The sequence below is a fragment of the Lutra lutra genome, chromosome 17 (assembly GCF_902655055.1).
Source record: "Lutra lutra chromosome 17, mLutLut1.2, whole genome shotgun sequence".
Lineage (NCBI taxonomy): Eukaryota > Metazoa > Chordata > Mammalia > Carnivora > Mustelidae > Lutra > Lutra lutra.
In genome coordinates, this window is record NC_062294.1 from 37291960 (window position 1) to 37312499 (window position 20540).

General features: G+C 40.1%; 1 protein-coding gene and 1 long non-coding RNA gene across 2 annotated transcripts; one reads left to right on the forward strand and one right to left on the reverse strand.

Moving 5' to 3' along the window:
• Positions 1-266: 266 nt before the first annotated feature.
• On the reverse strand, positions 267-18253 carry LOC125089939 (uncharacterized). Its single transcript, XR_007124105.1, has 3 exons — positions 18175-18253; positions 14466-14573; positions 267-332 (listed from the first exon to the last, which is right to left on the reverse strand). It is a non-coding gene; the product is annotated as an uncharacterized LOC125089939 (long non-coding RNA).
• Positions 6635-8043, forward strand: LOC125089938 (ras suppressor protein 1-like). The gene is given in 3 exon segments (XM_047712442.1): positions 6635-6989; positions 6991-7057; positions 7060-8043. Coding segments are annotated over 3 exon segments (831 nt in total). The 5' UTR covers positions 6635-6737; the 3' UTR covers positions 7572-8043.
• Positions 18254-20540: the final 2287 nt, after the last annotated feature.

Here is a 20540-nt window from a genome sequence, read left to right on the forward strand (position 1 = left end):
ATGTGTTTCACTCTTTGCTGTGGTCTCCCAGAGGTTAAGTGCCAAATTTATAGCCCAGTGCTTATAACTATGTAGGCATGGAGGGCCTAAATATAATCTTTTCCCCATTGCAGATTCTGTAAACTGGCATTATATCCCCTACTCTACTGAACATTTTTTTTTGTCCCAGATTTTAAAAAAGTACCCACTGCCCTTGGTCAGTATGAATTTGGAATCTATGTCAAGTTCTAATGTTCAATGGTGAGCAAGAGAATAGGGGGACACACAGAGATAAAATGCTGAGCACATGTCAGGGACTGTGATAACTGCAAGATATTCCTCTCCCATCTGTCCTAGGAGAGGAGGACAAGTAGATAATCAGTGTACAGTGAGACTATGTCTATAGCACATGAGTGTACAGGTACCCTGGAGACCTAGGAGGAGGATGTGAACTTGCAAACAGCCAATGTTCACAGATAGCAAAACTCACAGCATCCCTAAAAAGTAAAATTTTGTAAGTTGAGTTTGGAGTGTCTAGTTCAGCTGATAGAGTATGTATTTATTTCCTCTTCTTCTATAAGACAACAGAAAAGAGGTATAAGAGGAAATAAAATCCTGTAAGAATAGGGGTAAAATGGAGGGATATCAGAGGAGGGAGAATTGTGAGGAATTTCTGAAATGTTGAATGTGGGTAGTGTGCTGGTGGTGCACAGCTTGGAGCTGGCATAGGAGAAGGCTCTGGGGAAGGCAGGAAATGAACTCCTTTTTCGAGGATAAGGGAAAATGCCACTCCACAATTGGCAGGTGCAGAGATTTGAAAAAGAATGGGCCAAAGTAGAAATATTTACCTGAAGAAATGCCTAGTTAATGTCTAAGCAAATTGTTTTCCCTGGTATGCACACACATAGTAAGGGAGATCCACTGAAGTTATCTGCTTGTAAGTGGCAGCTAGCCCTTTTGAGTAGAATCCTCTTGTGCCTCCTTATATGAGCTTGTAGGATGAAGTTAGCGCAGGCTCAGGCCTGCCCATCCCCATCCTTCCAGGTAATTCTGCCAGTGGAAAAGGTATACCTACCTATCCAGACAGAGCTCAAAGTCCAGAAATAATATAGAAAACCCACAGTACTCTATTTATAAATAGTTTTAGACAATTAAGAATCACCAGCTACTCAAGGACAAACAGCAGCACAGAAGAGAGACCAAAATGAATAGAGGTTCTAGCTAACATTGAATACTTTTCTAAAGATTTTGCAAATATTAACTTATATAATCTTCACACACTGCTTTTTTAAATTTTATATTTCTTAGATTTTATTTAAACTCAAGTTAGTGAACAATGGTGTATTATTAGTTACAGGGGTAGTATTTACTGATTTGTCATTTGAACACCCAGTGCTCATTACATCAAGTACCCTCTTTAATGTCCATCACAATTACCCCTCCCCCCTCCAGCAGTCCTCCGTTTGTTCCCTATAGTTAAGAGCTTCTCATGGTTTGCCTCCCTCTCTGTTTTTATCTTATATTTCCTTCCCTTCCCCAAAGTTCACCTGCTTTGTTTCTTAAATTCTACATATTAGTGAAATCATAGTATTTGTCTTTCTTTCACTGACTTATTTTGCTTAGCAAGCACAATATACTCCAGTTCCATCCACATCCTTGCAAATGGCAAGATTTCATTCTTTTGTAGGCTGAGTAATATTCCATTATATATACAGATATATAGATATAGATATATAGATATGGATATCTCCCACATCATCTTTATTCATCCATCAGTTGATGGACATTTGGGCTCTTTCCATGTTTTGACTATTGTGGACACTGCTGCTATAAGTACTGGGTACATGTCCCCTTTCAAATCAACATTTTTGTATTCTTTGGATTAGCACCTAACAGTGAGTGCTACTGCTAGGTTTAGGGTAGTTCTATTTTTAGCTTTTTGCAAATGACATATCATCAACTTTTTGCAGAACCTCCCTACTGTTCTCCAGAGTGGCCCTACCAGTTTGCATTCCCACCAAAAACGTAAGAGGATTCCCCCTTTACTGCATCCTCGCCAACATCTGTTGTTTCCTGAGTGGTTAATTTTACCCATTCAGATCAGTGTGGGGTGGTATCTCAGTGTGGTTTTGACTTGTATTTCCCTGATGATGAGTGATATTGAGCATTTTTACATGTGGCTATTGGTTATTTGTATTTCTTCCTTGGAGAAATCTCTGTTCATGTCTTCTAGCCATTTCTTGATTGGATTTTTTGTTTCTTGGGTGTTGAGTTTGAAAAGTTGTTTACAAATTTTGCATACAACCCTTTATCTGATATGTTATTTGCAAATATCTTCTTCCATTCTGTAGGATGCCTTTCTAATAGGTTGACTGTTTCCTTTGCTGTGCAGAAGCTTCTTATCTTGATGACGTCCCAATAGTTAATCATTGCTTTTGTTTCCATTACCTCTGGAGATGTGTCTAGTAAAAAGTTGTTGCCTGTGTTCTTTAGGATTGTGGTGGATTCCTGTCTCACATTTAGGTCTTGAATCCATTTTGAATTTATTTTTGTGTATGGTGTAAGAAAGTGGTCCAGTTTCAGGGCACCTGGGTGGCTCAGTGGGTTAAAGCCTCTGCCTCCGGCTCAGGTCATGATCCCAGAGTCCTGGGATCCAGCCCCACATGGAGATCTCTGCTCTGCGGGGAGCCTGTTTCCTCCTCTCTCTCTGCCTGCCTCTCTGCCTACTTGTGATCTCTGTCTGTCAAATAAATAAATAAATAACATCTTTTTAAAAAAGAAAGAAAGAAAGAAAGTGGTCCAGTTTCATTCTTCTGCATGTGGCTGCCCATTTTTTCCAATACCATTTGTTGAGAAGACTGTCTTTTTTCCACTGGATATCTTTCCGGATGCTTTGTCAAAGATTAGTTGACCATAGAGTTGAGGTTCCACTTCTGGGTTCTCTATGCTGTTCCATTGATCTATGTGTCTGTTTTTGTGCCAGTACCAATTATCTTGATGATTACAGGTTTGTAACATAGCTTTTAGTCTGCAATTGTGATGTTCAGCTTTGGTTTTCTTTTTCAACACTCCTTTCATTATGCAGGGTCTTTTCTGGTTCCATTCAAATTTTAGGATTGTTTGTTCCAGCTCTGCAAAAAATGCTGGTGTTATTTTGATAGGGATTGTATTGAATGTGTAGATTGCTTTGGGTAGTATAGACATTTTAGCACTATTTGTGCTTCTAATCCAAGACCATGGAATGTTTTTCCATTACTTTGTGTTTCTCAAGTTCTTTCATAAGTTTTCTATAGTATTCAGAATACAGATCTTTTGCCTCTTTTTTAGTTTTATTCCTAAGTATCTTATGGTTTTTGATGCAATTGTAAATGGAATCTGTTCCTTGATTTCTCTTTCTGCTGCTTCGTTATTGGTGTATAGAAATTCCAGACTTCTGTGCATTGATTTTATATCCTGCAGTTTTGCTGAATTCCCGTATGAACTCTAGCAGTTTTTTGGTGCAGTCTTTTGGGTTTTCTACATAGAGTATCATATTGTTTGGGAAGAGCGAAACTTTGACTTCTTCTTTGCCAATATGGACGTTTTTTCTTTTTGTTGTTTGATTGCTGAGGCTAGGACTTCCAGTACTACGTTGAACAACAATGGTGAGACTAGACATCCCTGTCGTGCTCCTGACTTTAGGGGAAAAGCTCTCAGTCTCTCAGTTTTTCCCCATTGAGGATTATAATAACTACTCATCTCTCATATATGGCCTTTATGATGTTGAGGTATGTTCCTTCTATCTCTACTTTGTTGAGGGTTTTTATCAAAAAAGGAGAGGCTGTATTTTGTCAAATGCTTTTTCTGCATCTATTGAGAGAACCATATGATTCTTATCCTTTCTTGTACTAATGTGATATATCACTTATTGATTTGTAAATGTTGAACCACACTTGCAGCCCAGGAATTAATCCCATTTAGTGGTATAGAATATCCTTTTAATGTACTGTTGGATCCAATTAGGTAGTTTAATGCTGAGAATTTTTGCATCCATGTTCATCAAGGATATTGGTCTGTAGTTCTCCTTCTTAGTGGGGTCTTTGCCTGGTTTGGGGGTCAAGGTAATGTTGGCCTCATAGAATGAGTTAGGAAGTTTTCCTGCCATTTCTATTTTTTGGAATAGCTTCAGAAGAATAGTCATTAATTCTTCTTTAAATGTTTGATAGAATTCCCCTGGGAAACTATCCAGCCCTGGATTTTTATTTGTTGGGAAATTTTTGATTACTGAGTCAACTTCTTTACTGGTAATGGGTCTTGGTTCAGGTTTTTTAACTCTGTTTCAGTTTTTGCAGTTTATATTTTCTAGTGAATTATGCATTTCTTCCAGATTGCCTAATTTGTTGGCATACAATTGCTCATAGTGTCCTCTTAAAATTGTTTGTGGTTGGCAGTATTGATTGTGATCTCTCTTCTTCATGATTTTATTTGGGTCCTTTCTATCTTCTTTTTGATAAACCTGGTTAGGGTTTTATCAATTTTGTTAATTCTTTCAAAGAACTAGCTCCTAGATTTATTGATCTGTTTTACTGTTTTGGTTTTTTAAAAATTTCTTTATCATTGATTTCTGCTCTAACCTTTACTATTTCTCTTATGCTTCTGGATTTAGGCTTCATTTGTTGTTCTTTTTCCAGCTCCTTTAGGTGTAACTTAAGGTTGTATACTTGAGACTTTTCTTGCTTCTTGAGGAAGACCTATTGCAATACACTTCCTCTTAGCCTTTGCTCTCTTAGCCTTTGCTGCATCCCACGGGTTCTGAACTATTGTGTTTTCAATTTCATTTGTTTCCATGTATTTTTTAAGTTCTTCTTCAGTTTCCTGTTTGAACCATTCATTCTTTAGTAGGATGTTCTTTAACTCCATGCATTTGTGATCCTTCCAAATCTTTTCTTGTGGTTGACTTCAAGTTTCATAGCATTGTGGTCTGAAAATATGCATGGCGTTATCTCAATCTTTTTGTACCAGTTGAGGCCTGATTTGTGACCCAGTATGTGAACTATTGTGGACAATTATCCATATGCACTCATAAAGAATGTGTACTCTGGGGGTGCCTGGGTGGCTCAGTGGCTTAAGCCTCTGCCTTCGGCTCAGGTCATGGTCCCAGGGTCCTGGGGTCGAGCCCCGCATCGGGCTTCTGCTCGGTGGGGAGCCTGCTTCCTCCTCTCTCTCTGCCTGCCTCTCTGCCTCCTTGTGATCTCTCTCTGTCAAATAAATAAATAAAATCTTAAAAAAAAAAAAAGAATGTGTACTCTGCTGCTTTAGGATGAAATGCTTTGTATGTATCTGTTAAGTCCATCTGGTCCAATGAGTCATTTAAAACCCTGTTTCCTTGTTGATATTTTGTTTACATGATCTGTCCATTGCTAAGAGTGGGGTGTTAAAGTCCCCCTACTATTACTCTATTAGTCTCAGTGATTTTCTTTAAGTTTGTTATTAATTGATTTACATATTTGCTACTCCCAGGTTAGGGGTATAAATATTTATAATTGTTAGACCTTCTTGTTTGATAGGCCCCATTACTATGATATAGTGTCCTGTGTCATCTTTTATTTATAGTCTTTGTTTTAACATCTAGTTTGTCTGATGTAAGAATGGCTACTTCAACTTTCTTTTGATGTCCATTAGCTTGATAAATTTTCCTCCCCCTCCCCCTCACTTTCAATCAGGAGGTGTCTTTAGGTCTAAAATGATTCTCATGTAAACAGCATATTGATGTCTTATTTTTTTTAATCTATTCTAATACTTTGTCTTTCGATTGGAGAATTTAGTCCATTTACATTCAGAGTAATTTTTGAAAGATATGAATTTTGTGCCATTGTATTACCTGTAAAGTCACTGTTCCTGTAGATTGTCTCTATTCTGTTCTATTCTTTGTTACTTTTGGTCCCTCTTTCCTGCCCCTTTAATATCTCTTGCAGGGCTGGTTTTGCATTCTTGAGCTCCTTTAGTTTTTTGTTTGTCTTAGAAACCCTTTATCTCTCCTTCTATTCTGAATGACAGTTTTTCTGGATAAAATATTCTTTGCTGCATATTTTTCCCATTTAGCATGTTGTATATATCATACCACTCCCTTTTGGCCTGCCAGGTCTCTGTGGACAGGACTGCTGCTAATCTTATGTGTCTACACTTATAAGTTAAGGACCATTTTTTCCCCCTGCTGCTTTCAGAATTCTCTCTCTTAGTATTTTGCAAATTTCACTATATGTCTTGGTGTTGACCTTTTTTTTATTGTTGTTGTTGTTTGTTTTGTTTTATTTTGTTTTGAGGTGAGTTATCTGTGCCTTTTGGACTTGAATTCTTATTTCCTTTCCCAGATTAAGGAAATTCTCAACTATAATTTGTTCAAATAAGCCTTCTGCCTTTTTTTTTTTTTTCCTGTTCTTCTTCTTCTGGGACTCCTATGATATGGATATTATTTTGCTTTATGGAATCACTGAGTTCTCTAAGTCTACTTTTATGATCTAATAGTTTTCTTTCACTCTTCTTTTCAGATTCATTATTTTCCATAATTTTATCTTCTATATCACCCACTGTCTTCTCTGCCTTTTCATTGTGATTATCTCCAAACTGTTTTGCATTTGTTATAGCATTAAAAAAAAAAAATTAGCCTAGGTTCCGGTCCGCGTTTTGCACTGACCGAGTGCACCTCCTGCCACTGAAGTGTGCCCTGTGGAAGCCCGTGCTTCCCTCGCCCAACCTGTTAGGTGCTGCCCTCCGCGAACATGTCCAAGTCTTTGAAAAAGTTGGTGGAGGAGAGCCGGGAGAAGAACCAGCCGGAAGTGGACATGAGTGACCGGGGCATCTCCAACATGCTGGATGTCAACGGCTTGTTCTCCTTATCCCACATCACACAGCTGGTCCTCAGCCACAACAAGCTAACAATGGTGCCACCAAACATAGCAGAGCTGAAGAATTTGGAAGTGCTCAACTTTTTTAATAACCAGATTGAGGAGCTGCCCACACAGATCAGCAGCCCTTCAGAAGCTGAAACACCTGAACTTGGGCATGAATAGACTAAACACTTTGCCTCGAGGATTTGGCTCTCTCCAGCTCTTGAGGTCCTTGATTTGACTTACAACAACTTGAATGAACATTCTCTTCCCGGAAACTTCTTCTACCTTACCACCCTGCGTGCACTCTATCTAAGTGACAACGATTTTGAAATCCTGCCGCCAGATATTGGGAAGCTCACAAAGTTGCAGATACTCAGCCTTAGGGATAACGACCTGATCTCGCTGCCTAAAGAAATCGGGGAGCTTACTCAGCTTAAGGAACTCCACATTCAGGGGAATCGCCTGACTGTTCTGCCCCCAGAACTAGGAAACTTGGATTTAACTGGTCAGAAGCAAGTGTTCAAAGCAGAGAACAATCCCTGGGTGACCCCAATTGCTGACCAGTTCCAGCTTGGCGTGTCCCATGTTTTTGAATATATCCGTTCTGAGACGTACAAGTACCTCTACGGCAGACACATGCAAGCAAACCCAGAACCACCGAAGAAAAATAATGACAAATCGAAAAAGATCAGCCGGAAACCCCTGACAGCCAAGAACAAATAAAGTGTTGGCATGGGCTGAACTTCTGGTTGCTTCTCTCATTATGACTTCTATTTTCTGTTACTGTATTCCACAAATAAATACCGTGTGTGTGTGGTGTTGTTGTTTTTCCCTCTTTCTAGCACTCATCACTTTACCTTTTAAATGCTTTTGGTAGGTGGTAGATTTTTTATAAATTCTTAAAACCATTTCCATTTGTTTGCTTAAAAATGCCAAAGGCAGGAAACAAAGCTCTAATTCAACTGCAAATTCCATAGTAGGCACAGAGTTCAGTCCCTTGAATAGATGTTCACAAAGTTGTGTATTATCAAAAGAATAATTAAAACCATGTGATCGCTTAAATGTCACAGTTAACACCATTCACTCTTCTGTTTATTCACAGAAGTCATTATTTTGCTCTGTTAAAAGCTTTCCGTAACCATCGAGATATTATGTTAAATAACAAATAATTTTTAATAAAATCTTAAATTTGTATTAAAAAAAAAAATTAGCCTAATTTTTAGGTCTTCTATCTCTGCAGCAAGGGTTTCTCTGTTTTGTCTATGTTTTTTTTCTCAAGTCCAGCTAGTAGTCTTGTGACTATTGATCGAAATTCTTTTTCAGATATATTGTTTGTATCTGTTTTCAGCAAGTGTCTGGCTGTGATATTTTCCTGACCTTTCTTTTGGGGAGAATTCCTCTATCTTGTCATGTTGGCTAAATTTCTTTAGCCAAATTTAGCCAAATTCTTTTTATCTCTTGCATGTTATGAAAGCTTGTTATGTATTAAAAATAGGTCATACACTGTCCAAGGCTTGGCACTTCATGAAGTGTTTCTGATGTATGCTGTGTGCATTCTGCTCTTGGATTTTGGTTGCTTTTTCCCACTGGTCATCCTCTGCAGAGCTCATTCTTGCTTGAAGTGGGGAGTGCTTGGACTTATAGGTGAGTTTTGATTTGTTTGTTGAAAAAAGTCTGGGAAAAAAAGAAATGAAAGGAAAAAGAGAGAGAGAGAAAAGGGAAAGGTACAAAAAAAAAAAAAAAAACCACACAGACAATTGAAAAACAAAAGCAAAAACAAACCTGTAAGATTGATTTCAAACAAAAAGGAAAAAGATAAAGAAAAAGAAAAGAAAAAAAGAAAGTTGTTCAAAGAGAGAGAGAGAGAAGGTAATGAAAAAGCAAATTAACAAACAAAAAATTATAAGCCTGATTCCAAAGGAGAAAGAAAAAAAAAATACAGCTTTGTCCTAACTGAACTGAAGCATTGCATGATCACACTTTGAAGCATTGCATGATCAGTAGATTTGGTGCATGTGGCATGCTGCCTGCTTTGCTCTTCTGGGAGAGAGATCCTCTCCATTGGCTTAGTCAATCCCATCCCAGTAAAAAAAAGAAGCACTTGCTAAGCACAAGGGGCAGGGTTAATGTAAATGGCTCACACCTCCACTGGGAGATACTGTGTTGCTCTCTGATGTCCAGCCATGTTGACTGCATGGGTAAAATGATAACACTCCACTTTCTAGATCCCAGATTTGGGGGTGGGGGGTGTCTCACACCTCCTGCTGTTCAGGAAGTGAGGGCCGTCAGTGTGTCTGACACTCAGGTCTCCTGTGTTTTATTTCTAGTGTGACTGGGATTAAAAACTCCAGATCTTAAAATAGCCAGTGCACTGAGATATGCTCCCTCTTCCAGGTTTGAGGCTTACTATAGTCTGACTAGTGCCCTTTGTCCCAGAAAAACAGTCCCATGCTTGTACGGTGTTCGGATTCTGTATTATCCAGCCTCTGTGCACATTTTTGCTCACTGTTGATGAAAGACTGTTTGCTGGCACCTGCAGTCTCTTGTCCTTAGAAAGGCAATGTACCCTATTCCAAATGTACTCCAGAAAGGGGAATGATCTCTCCCAGTGCAACCCTAGAGATCCCTACACCACTTTTTGTGCATTCCTGGGTGACAGCTCCCCTCCAGTGAAAGTTGAGCATTTTCAAATTCTCTGGGCTTGACCTCCACTCGCTGCTTGCAAAAAACCTGAACTACTCAGTTCCCCCAGACCCCCAGTCTGTGGTCCAAGGGATTTTCTTCCTGTGTGAACTGACACCACTCTCTCTCAACCCCTCTGTCCCACTCTCCTTCTCTCCCTTTTATCTCCCCACAGAAAGGGTTCTCTCCCCTATATAGTTTTTTCCCTGCCAGTCACTTACATGCACATCACACCTACCATGCTGTCTCCCTCCTACTGTGGAAATCCTTCTTCCAATCCTCAAATCAGTTTCATGAGTATTATAAGTGACCTGACCTCTCAATACAGCTATGTTTGAAGGATGAGGAAAGCCCAGGGTCTCTCTACTTCTCTGCCTTCTTAACTCCTTGAGGTGGTTTTTCACAAGTGAGGAAACCAAGGTACAAAGGCCAGGTGCCTTGCCCCAGGTCAAAAAACTAGTCAATGCCATAAATCACACCCAGGTTTTTAATCACTATAGTCTCCTGTCTCATGACTTTGTGACTTTGGAGGGGACAGAGCAAATGGAAAGGAGATAAATTTAGATCTAATGTGTTCTAGGGGCACCTGGGCAGCTGAGTCAGTTAAACATCTGACTTGATTTTGGCTCAAGTCATGATCTCAGAGTTGTGAGATCAAGCCCCTGTGGGGCACCACATTGGGTGTGGAGCCTGCTTAAGATTCTCCCTCTGCCCCTCCCCATGCCCACATCCCCCCTGCCCCCCAACCTGACTCATGTGCACAGGTGCTCTTTCTCTGTCTCTCTAAAAAAAAGAAAAAAAATGTGTTCTCACTACACAAATAAATAAACAATAACTATGTGAGTTGATGAATGTATAAATGAACTTGATTTTGGCAATCATCTCACTATACATATATAAACCATCGCAGTGTACACCTTAAATTTACACAATATTGACTGATCTACTATATCTTAAAACAGCTGAAAAAATAAAAGGTCTTCAAGTAATTTCCTCAGAGAAATTCCAGATGTCACATCTATGTAAAAAAAAAAAGAGAGAGAGAGAGAGCAAGTTGCTATATAAAAGAAATAATATGAAAACAAAAGCAAATCATCGAGCACTAAACAGTATGATTGCCAAAATAAAAATGTATTTAAAAGTCTAAAAAGTCAACAATTATCCCAAAATACAAAGCAGAAAGAAAAAGAAAGCTTAAGAAGCCTAAAAATACAATCACTCCATCTTCAGAGCAACAGCCACCAATAAGTATTCTAGAGAGAGAGAGAATAGAAGTGGCTAGAGAAAAAAGAAGACCATTTCATAAAACTGGAGGATATCTGGAATTTTCAGATTTAAAGCGTCCACTGATTTCTTGGTAACATGAATACAAAATGACCTACACAAAAATTTCTCCCCATAAAATTTTAAAACACCAAGTGTGAAGAGAAGTTATCAAAACTTCCAAAAATGTACGAAAGAATTCAGACTGGCACATAAATCTTTCACTGGCACTACTAGGCCTAAGAAGATTGAGGCATAATGCCCTGTGCCAACCTCTCAGAGGCCAACCTCTATGGGCTACTTTGCCCTCTGATTTTTAGTTGGGTTTTAACAATGAGAGGCACCAGCGAAGAGGAGAAGGATACTGGAGTCAAGAAATTTATCCCCACAGAATGCTCCCTGCCAGATAATTGCATATTAGCTGTGTCTCTCTATCAAGACCAGAGCTCCTGCCAGGAAGCCTTCTCCATTCATCTACTCTCTTAGGGTCTGAAGTGGACATGGCTCCCTGTTCTCGTCTGCCCTGAAGTATCCCACTATCCCTTTAAATCTTGACCACATCTTGCAATAATCTTTTTATCCAATTTTCCTTAATTGCATAGTTTGGGTGCTGAGTATTGTCTATACAATTCTCCATAGGATTTCAAAGATACCAACTAAAACAACATCCTAGTATCTTCCTGGTCCATCGCTAGAGATACCATTCAGAGAGCTTTTCCTTCAACTTCCACACCTCTTTTGTACCAGTGATGTCATAGCTAGGCAAGTCTGTATTAGTTAAACATACATGGCAGTGTTATTAGCCCAAGACTTTGATTAGTACCTTTGAGCATGTCTGATTTATTTTGCTTCCTTTAGAAGCAATGATGGTATGGTTGATACCTCACTGTGATAAGGACTCAGATTTATTGCAGTATGTCTTATCTCCATGAAAATTAAAAAAAAAATCCAATCAGAGAATTAAAACTTCAGAAATATACCCAACATATGGGAAAAGATAAAGTTGGTGGTCCTACTAGTCCATAATTGGACTGGCAAAGAAGAGAAATCATGTTTAGATCACTGGTTTTAAAAGAGAATACAAAGGAAGAGGCAAGCATGAAGATAGTTGCAGTTATCTCTGTAATATAATGAAGTTGCTCACCATATATTACACTATATATGTGTGTGTTTGTGTGTGTGTGTATGTGTGTTCATTTCCATTTTTTTTAAATGGTAACATACTATACATGTTACTGATTTCATTTTAAATCTCTCAAATATATCCCGGAAATCACTCCATATAGTTATAAAGGTATCTCTTATTTTGCCTTTTTTTTTAATGTGTGTGGCTTCTCAGCATAAGAACAGAGTCAAGGGCGCCTGGGTGGCTCAGTGGGTTAAGCCGCTGCCTTCGGCTCAGGTCATGATCTCAGGGTCCTGGGATCAAGGCCCGCATCAGGCTCTCTGCTCAGCAGGGAGCCTGCTTCCCTCTCTCTCTCTCTCTGCCTGCCTCTCCATCTACTTGTGATCTCTCTCTGTCAAATAAATAAATAAAATCTTAAAAAAAAAAAAAAGAACAGAGTCAATAAGGGTATAGATACATTCTTGCTAATGAATGAAGGAAGCTTGACAGATTAGAATATCCACCTGTAACTTCCTGTGAAGGATAAGATCTTCCCATTATCATCAATGACAGCTAACATCACGTGAAGGGAGACAATAAGGTATTATGGGCCTCATGGCAACACCATCTCTGAAACAGTCTTGCCAAAAAACATCAAACCTGAACCTGACCAAGCACCTAGATTTAATTACCAATATATAGAAAATGCAGGGAACAAATGAGCATGTCAAATGACACCATAGGGGTACAATCACAAAATCCAGATTGTTGGAAGATCTCCAGGACAAAATGTAGTTTCTCCAATGAAAAACAGCATCAATAATAACATCAACAACCAAAGAAAAATATTGCAAGAACTAAAAAACACAAAGAGAGGGAGAAGATAAATTAAAGGAAATGCAAAAGATCCCAGCCAATCACAATGCAGTTTTGGATCCATATTAAAGCTGTTTAGACATTTTTTGTTTGTTTGTTTGTTTGTTTAGAAAAAGAACAAAGGCCTTTATTTGGGATCTCAGAATTCCAATTTGGGCAACACAGATTCTAGCAGCAACCAGAAAAGTGTGTCACCTGTGTGGGGAAAGCAAGGGGTTTTTATGAGAAAGGGGGAGGGGGACAATTACATCACTTGAATTAAAGAAAACAAAATTGCCAATTGGTACTACCAGGCTGAACAGCTTTTGGATACACTTTGATGGACTGATCTGCTGTTGCTAACGAACAAAACTACTCCTCATATGCATTAATTACTCTGCCTTTGGAAAGTCCACACTAACCCTGTTGACTCTAGGAAAAATTTTTCCTAAAAGAATTGCTGTTTCTGGCCTAGTTCAAAGGTCTTTTTGCCGCATTCACAAGTTTATTAGCTATTTGTTTTAAAAAGAAAAATGGAGCTTTTGTCTAGAAATTTTATACAGTTCTACAGTGAGTGTAAAGGAAAATGACCAGATGAGAAAAGTATCTTACACTATCAAAGAGAATTAAATGGTGCCACTTGACAGTACTGAGGGCCTATGCGAGATAAGGCAGGCAGGGGAGACTGCCTGGCAGGAGGGGACACTGAGGTTAAGTCCTGAATAGGAAACACTCTTTGCTCTAGAGAGTGGCATGCACTTGGTGTAACTTTCTACCAGGCTCCAGGTTCTGTGGGTCCCTCCTAGGGGTAGCCTTCCAAATACTTCCTGGGCACTGCCCTCTTCACCTCACCCCACCCCACCCTTTCTGTTTAAACATTTAAAGCATTTGTATGACAACTGAGGAAATACACTGACTTGATGTTTGATGTTATTAAGGAATTACTGTTAATATTTTTTAAGTGTGAAAGATGTAGTGTGGTTATAATTACATTTTTAAAAACTTTTATTCCATGGAAAAAGGCTGAAATATTTATAAATAAAATGATAGAAATCTGAGAGATGTTTCAAAATAATGTGGGGCAGGGTATGGGAAATAGATTGGAATAGAAATGAAGTAAGATTTATCACTAATTATTGAAGTGCCCATTTATCACTAATTATTGCCCATTTATCACTAATTATTGAACCTGTATAACTGGTACCCGAGAGGTTAATTATACTAATCTGTTTACTTGTGTATATGTTTGAAATCTGCAATAAAACTTTTTAGAATAAAATTTAAATAACATAATAAAAAATAAATAAAAACAAATAAGAACTTTAAAAAGAAGAAAATTTAAAAATTAAAAAAATTAGATAATTTAGTATACCCCATTTGGCCTCTGCTTGACTAATATCTCATGTACTTTGGGAAGTTGGCAGTCCCTAAAATGTATTGTGCACAGCATAAAAATGATACAGTATGTCTCCCTCCCTGCAGAATCCCAGGCACAATTGTGAGTCTCTTCACCCTTGTCTTATTGGAGCTGGTATTGGGCACAGAACCCTCAGTAGGTAAGAAATCCTTCCTCAAAAGCAGAGGGGGATAGATTATGTCCCATATACTACTTATCCTAACTAATAAAAACTTCCAGTTAATGTGAAATAAGGTATGATTGACAAGGACTATATAAAATCATATATTTCTGTACAGTCCTCATAGCCACTTACCTCTTCAAACCTTTCAAATATGACTAGAGATTCAGGATGTTCCCTTGGGTGTTTGTCGTGAAAGCATTTTTCCTAAATAAAGAATGCAAGCAGCAAGGGACAGCCCACCTAAATGGAGACAAAAAATAAATATATCGATCTTCCCCAGCATCTAAAAAATAAAAACCAAAACAAAACTCTGCACACCCATGGGAATCATACAAGGGGGTGTACACAGCTCCCACCTCCTTGAGTTCAGAGGGAAGTCACAATTTAGAAAAAGAAACAGGGAGAGTAGATCTTCCTGGCTCTTCTGATGCTCACAGAGTCATCATTTGAGTCAACTATTGAGGCTTCTTTGAACAGAGGGATGGAGTGAGGATACGGCAACTTTGCCATAAAGTCCCAGAAGTCTTTTTAAGTCTTTATTTATTTATTTGAAAGAGAGTGAAAAAGAGAGATAATGAGCAAGGAGGAGGGTCAAAGGGAGAAGCTGACTCCCTGCGGAGCAGGGAGCCAGATGAAGGACTCGATCCCAGGACTCTAAATCTCAACCAGAGCTGAAGGCTGATGCTTAACCGACTGAGCCACCCAGGTGCCCCCAGAAGTTTTGAGAGAAAGAACAGAGCGCTCTTTGTAAAACAGCCTGAGCTGGGTGCATGGGGCACTGATGGGCAGGGACACAGAGAACACCACGAATCTGAAACTTCAGACAGTTGCATTGCTCTTTGTAGATACAGATCTGATGCCCTCGCCGCCAAAACATTTGTATCCCAAGTCAATTGGCTGGGGCTACTGATTCACCCAGATGTATATCTGTCTCCTACTCCAGGCACTAATAATTATAACCCTACCCCATAAGGACTCTCATTGCCATCTAACAAATAAGGAGATGATACTGTTTACATATTTGGTTTTGTTCCTTGTGTGACTCTAGAACCTCCATGACCAGTTTTCCATTCATTCCATGCAGACCATATTTATATATATATATCATTAGATCAGAGGCAGAGAAGAACATTGACAACTGCGTCTTTGATTTCTGGCCCTGGAATTAGGGCCACTTAAACAACCTGTGCACTCAGAAACCCAGTGAAGGGTTAAAAGCTCTTATCAACACTGGATCTTGAGGTCCCGGAATTCCCACTATATTCCCACAACTTGGAGCTTATACCTGCCACCCTTTCAGAGAAAATAAATGGGAATGATTAGTAGGCAGACTAGTTTCCCAAAACCCATGATAAGCTAGGCAGGGCAGCTATAATGAGCAGTGTGGTTCATGCTGGGGAGTCCTGGATAAACTAGACCTAATCTTCAATCACTTTCTTTACTGATAATTGGACCCAACAGGACCATTCCAAATCATTCCTCTCTGTTCATTTATCCTACAGTTCCATCCAAAGGGTCAGTTTAGGGCATAATTAAGCCAATTACTTTCTGAAAGACCATCATGACAGCCATTACAGAAAATGATAGCAGGCCCCCTCATGCTGTAGGAATTATTAGCTTGTCAGTCTCAAAGCTCATGGAGACAAAGGATCAAAAGGACAGAGGAATTCAGTTTTTCACCAATTCATTCATTTATTTTATTTTATTTTACCATGTATAATTATTATAAGCCAGAGAGTGGGAACTAAAGACATAGTGGAAAACAATCTCATTCCCTACCTTCATGGGGCTTATAGCCTAGTGGAAGACATAGAAGTCAGTTAAATACGTATACTGTAAGTATACTGTACAGACGGAGCAATTAGATGTGATGTACAACAGAGATCCGTTTTATATTTTGGGGCCCAGGAAGGTCTTTCTGAAGCCGAGACTAGCAGGATGAACAGGAGTTAACCAGCAACGAGAAATAGATATGGGCCTTCATATACACTGTTTTTGGGAAGAGCTGAAAAGAGGACAGTGTGGCCAGAGACCATGAAGCACCAAGGAGATGACCTGACGTAAGATCTGAAAGTGGCTAGGCCAGAGTGCAGTGACAGTTGAGAGAAGGAATGTGCTGTAGCAGACAGAACATGGAAGCTGACATCAGGTGCCCAAATTCTGGAACCACTGGCTACCCCCTGTTCTTCGCTCCTGTGGATTCATCATGGGCATGCAGGGCCTGGGGGGAGGGGTTATGGTGTTCAGTGTACCTTGGTCAGGTGTGGTCTCTGTACTGCAGCAGGAAGTTGTGGAACTAGGGGAGGGCAATGAAAATGAGGATGAAATGGGACAAAGACTTTGAGACCAAAGCCCCTGGGATGTCTCTCAACCAAACCCTGGATGTCAAATGGGTTTTTATTCCACGTGCCAATTGCACTAAAGCCAGTCTATGAGGAACTCAGTCCACTCAGCAATTCCAGCTTTCTGAGCTTTGGCCACCTGCCAAGGCTCCATTCCCACAGATGTAAAGCTCCAACTTCCACTGCCTTCCAGCTCATCCTCTAACATCCGGATGGGCTCAGCCTCCCCTGGGGAGTGTCCTGGGCTGTGCCTGGGCCCACCACACTTGCTGTGATGAAACCTGTGGTGCTAGTGCCCTAGTTCAGCCCACTGGATTCAGGAAGGCTCTGATTTCCTCGGTGGCCGCCTATGGGCAGGTAGATTGATTATTACAACCTGGAGGTGAAGAGGCATTGAAGACCCACAAAGTGGACTTTGACCACTGAGAGGTAGGAAATGGAAATAAGTCAGAAGATAAACTCCTTGAGCTCTTCTCCTGAGATGGACTGTCTGGATATGGTGTTCTCACATGTCTTCCCTAAAGATATCCTATGTGACTGAGCAACCAGCCAGAGTTCTTGAGAAACTAGTCAACTTGGTAACACATCACCTGTATTTGCTTTCTCTCCTTCCTTGCTCCACTTCCTTTACCCTCACTTTGCTTGCTGGAACTGAACCTTCTAATAAAGCATCAGCGTGCCAGATTTGCTGAGTGTTCTCTTTTTTGGGTTACGATACTGACTCTTCGCTGTCTAGGCAGTGTGTTGAGAGGAATCTGAGCTAAGCCTAAACCTAATGAGTAAGAGTTCTGTGATCAGTGAGCGAGGTCCACCACAGGTGAAAGGAGAGGTGAACAGCATCTGTCATCCCTGAATTAACTCCTTCTATAGTTGATATCTGCTTAACATCAACAATCCCTAAACACACTTAGGAACACGGATAAGGTACAATCCAACTTGCCTCTAAACTGGAAAAGTAAAATAGGAAAGAAACATGTGATCCTAGGAATATCATAACTAAGAGCAAATTAGGCAATCCCTCCATGGCACTCAGCATGCACTATGGTACAGGCTGGAAAACAAACCATGGAAAAATGGATAATAATACTATACTCAGTTACTGTGTGCCAGGCACAGTAGTAAGATCTTGACATACTCCATCTCATTTAGTCATCATCTTGGTACTATAAGGCGTACATTCTTAAAACCTGATATTACAGACCCAGAGAGGTTACCTAACTAGTCTAAGGTTACACAGCTAAAAATTGGCAGAGGTAGGCTTTGGACCCAGGTAGTCTGGTTCCAGGGTCCATGCCCCTAACTGGAGCACTATACTGCTCAAAAGAGCTCTCTGCTAGCAGAGGGAGCTTGACTTCCAACCAGAGACAAGAATCATTGAGATAATATAATAGCACTATATCCAGAAGCTACTAACAAGAAGGGAGATTAACCCTTTCTGTAGCTTGTCCCTTACAGGACTCAGGATCAGAACCCAGAATCAGAGAGAGGCAGATACTCACAGGTAGGGAAACAAGTTGTAGGAGTTGATGAGGACTGTTCTTATTTCAGAAATTAAAGAATGATTATCTCCAATATCCATTAGAAATGCTCCTCTATCTACCTCACATATTGTGGAGTACTCTGACATCACTTCAGCCCTTTATTACTCATTTCCAAAGTTCTGTACATGTGATTCCCACACACCTGCAGTCGCCTTAGTAAAGAGGAAGAGTCTAGGGTTTTTTTTTTTTTTATAAAGATTTTTATTTATTTATTTGAGAGAGAGACAGTGAGAGAGAGCATGAGCGAGGAGAAGGTCAGAGGGAGAAGCAGACTCCCCGTGGAGCTGGGAGCCCGATGTGGGACTCGATCCCAGGACTCCAGGATCATGACCTGAGCCGAAGGCAGTCGTCCAACCAACTGAGCCACCCAGGCGTCCCGAGTCTAGGGTTTAATAAAGGGTGACATGTCCTCTATCTTAGGGAGGTGACTCTCTTAGGAATAACCCTTTCAGAGAAATATTCTCTACAAATATAGGGCCAGAATTAGTATCTTAATGCTAATTAAGAGAGAGGGAAAGCTAGGACCTTACTACATGGATATCAACAGTTCCATCAGAACCATCAGTGTGGGACTCTCCACAGCATGGTCAACTTGTCAGGTTGAAGACAGATAACATCTATGAAGGGAGGGACTTTAAATAGTTAATTTCTCTCCATCATTGTTGCTTATTAACATGGGAGTTTGATTAGAAATTAGATTCTCTGTGAGAGCTTCAACTTATAATTTAAGAACTTTTGCTGTACAACCATTGCAAAACAATTACATAAAGATTAATTAGCAAATTCCCAAAACAGTAGTAAACAGCAAAGTAGTTTAATTAAAACCATTATCTCCAAAATCTGAATGTTAATAACAGTTGTAGCCCAGGGAGGAATAAGAGATATGCCAACAGAGGGTGAGGGAAAGAGGAGAATGTCCTCTGACACCAGTACTCAGCTTGCCCACAACTCCACATCTGCTGTCCTGCTTAATTACTCCTGAGAACTCTCTGTCCACTGAATCTTGCAAGGTCCTAGGTTTCTCCTCTGGGCCTCTGTGGCTGTGGCCTTGAGAGCTCCTGCAGACAAACCTGTTACAATCAGCCTGCCTCCAATAAGAGAGAGAGACAGCAGGTGGTACAAATAATAAGACTTTCTAGAGGGGAATTAACAAAATTTGGAATTGTCAAAAAACATCTGTAACAGTGACTCTTGTTTTTCAGAAGACACTGATAAATTTTACCCGAACCCAGACCCCTCATCACAGACTCAGAATGAAGGGTTTGGCAAAGGAACCCAATTCGAATGAAATTTAACAACAGCACTATTTAGTGAGCACACACTCTGCACCCCCATTCATTTCCTTTATGATCCTATGTTGTCACAAGAACCTCACAAAACCACATTAGCTTTGTTTTTTGTTTTGTTTTTTCCTGGTTAAGTTTTTGTCTTAATTCCAGTCTAGTTAACATACAGTGTTGTATTAGTTTTAGATGTACAATATAGCAATTCAACAACTTCATGTTACCTTTATTCATTTTTTTAAAGATTTTATTTATTTATTTATTTGACAGAGATCACAAGTAGGCAGAGAGGCAGGCAGAGAGAGAGGAGGGAGGAAGCAGGCTCCCCGCTGAGCAGAGAGCCCGATGCAGGGCTCGATCCTAGGACCCTGAGATCATGACCTGAGCTGAAGGCAGAGGCTTAACCCACTGAGCCACCTAGGTGCCCCATGTTATCTTTATTCTTAAGCAGAGTGACTTGTTCAGCCTAGGATATGGGGAGACTGCTCTTTCCCACTTTAGGCCCATTTATTTTCCTCCATACCACACAGATCTCCTTTTGGTAGTGCAAAAAGGTAAACATCTAACCCATTTAAGGCAGAGACTTTTTTCACACTGTGAGCCTGGCATGATTTACAGCCTAGACCTGACAATGATCAGTTTCTTCAAAGTCCTCCATCAGTAGAGGAACCTAACACACAAAAACCTTGCCCTCAACCAGAACAGCCAATGTTTATGCAACCCCACACAGACAACCAGCTCCTTATAAAGGGCTTGCCTGGCCTTGGAGTCCCTAAGGAGCTGTCCCTAAGGAACAGGGTAGGACTGTCTCTCCTCCCCGCTTCTAGTCCTTGATTTAGGTACCCTGTCATGGGAAGGGAAGCCGCTGGCTCACTGTACCTGTTCTATTCACACCGCCTCACCCTCACAGGCATTTGGGGACTGACATATTTATGTGGCTTCTTCCTAATAATGTAAGGCTCTGCCCTATACCAGCAGAGTCAGATTGTCTGCTGCAGCCTGGCTTCCTATTCTGCCGCACTCCAGAAATTATGCAAATCA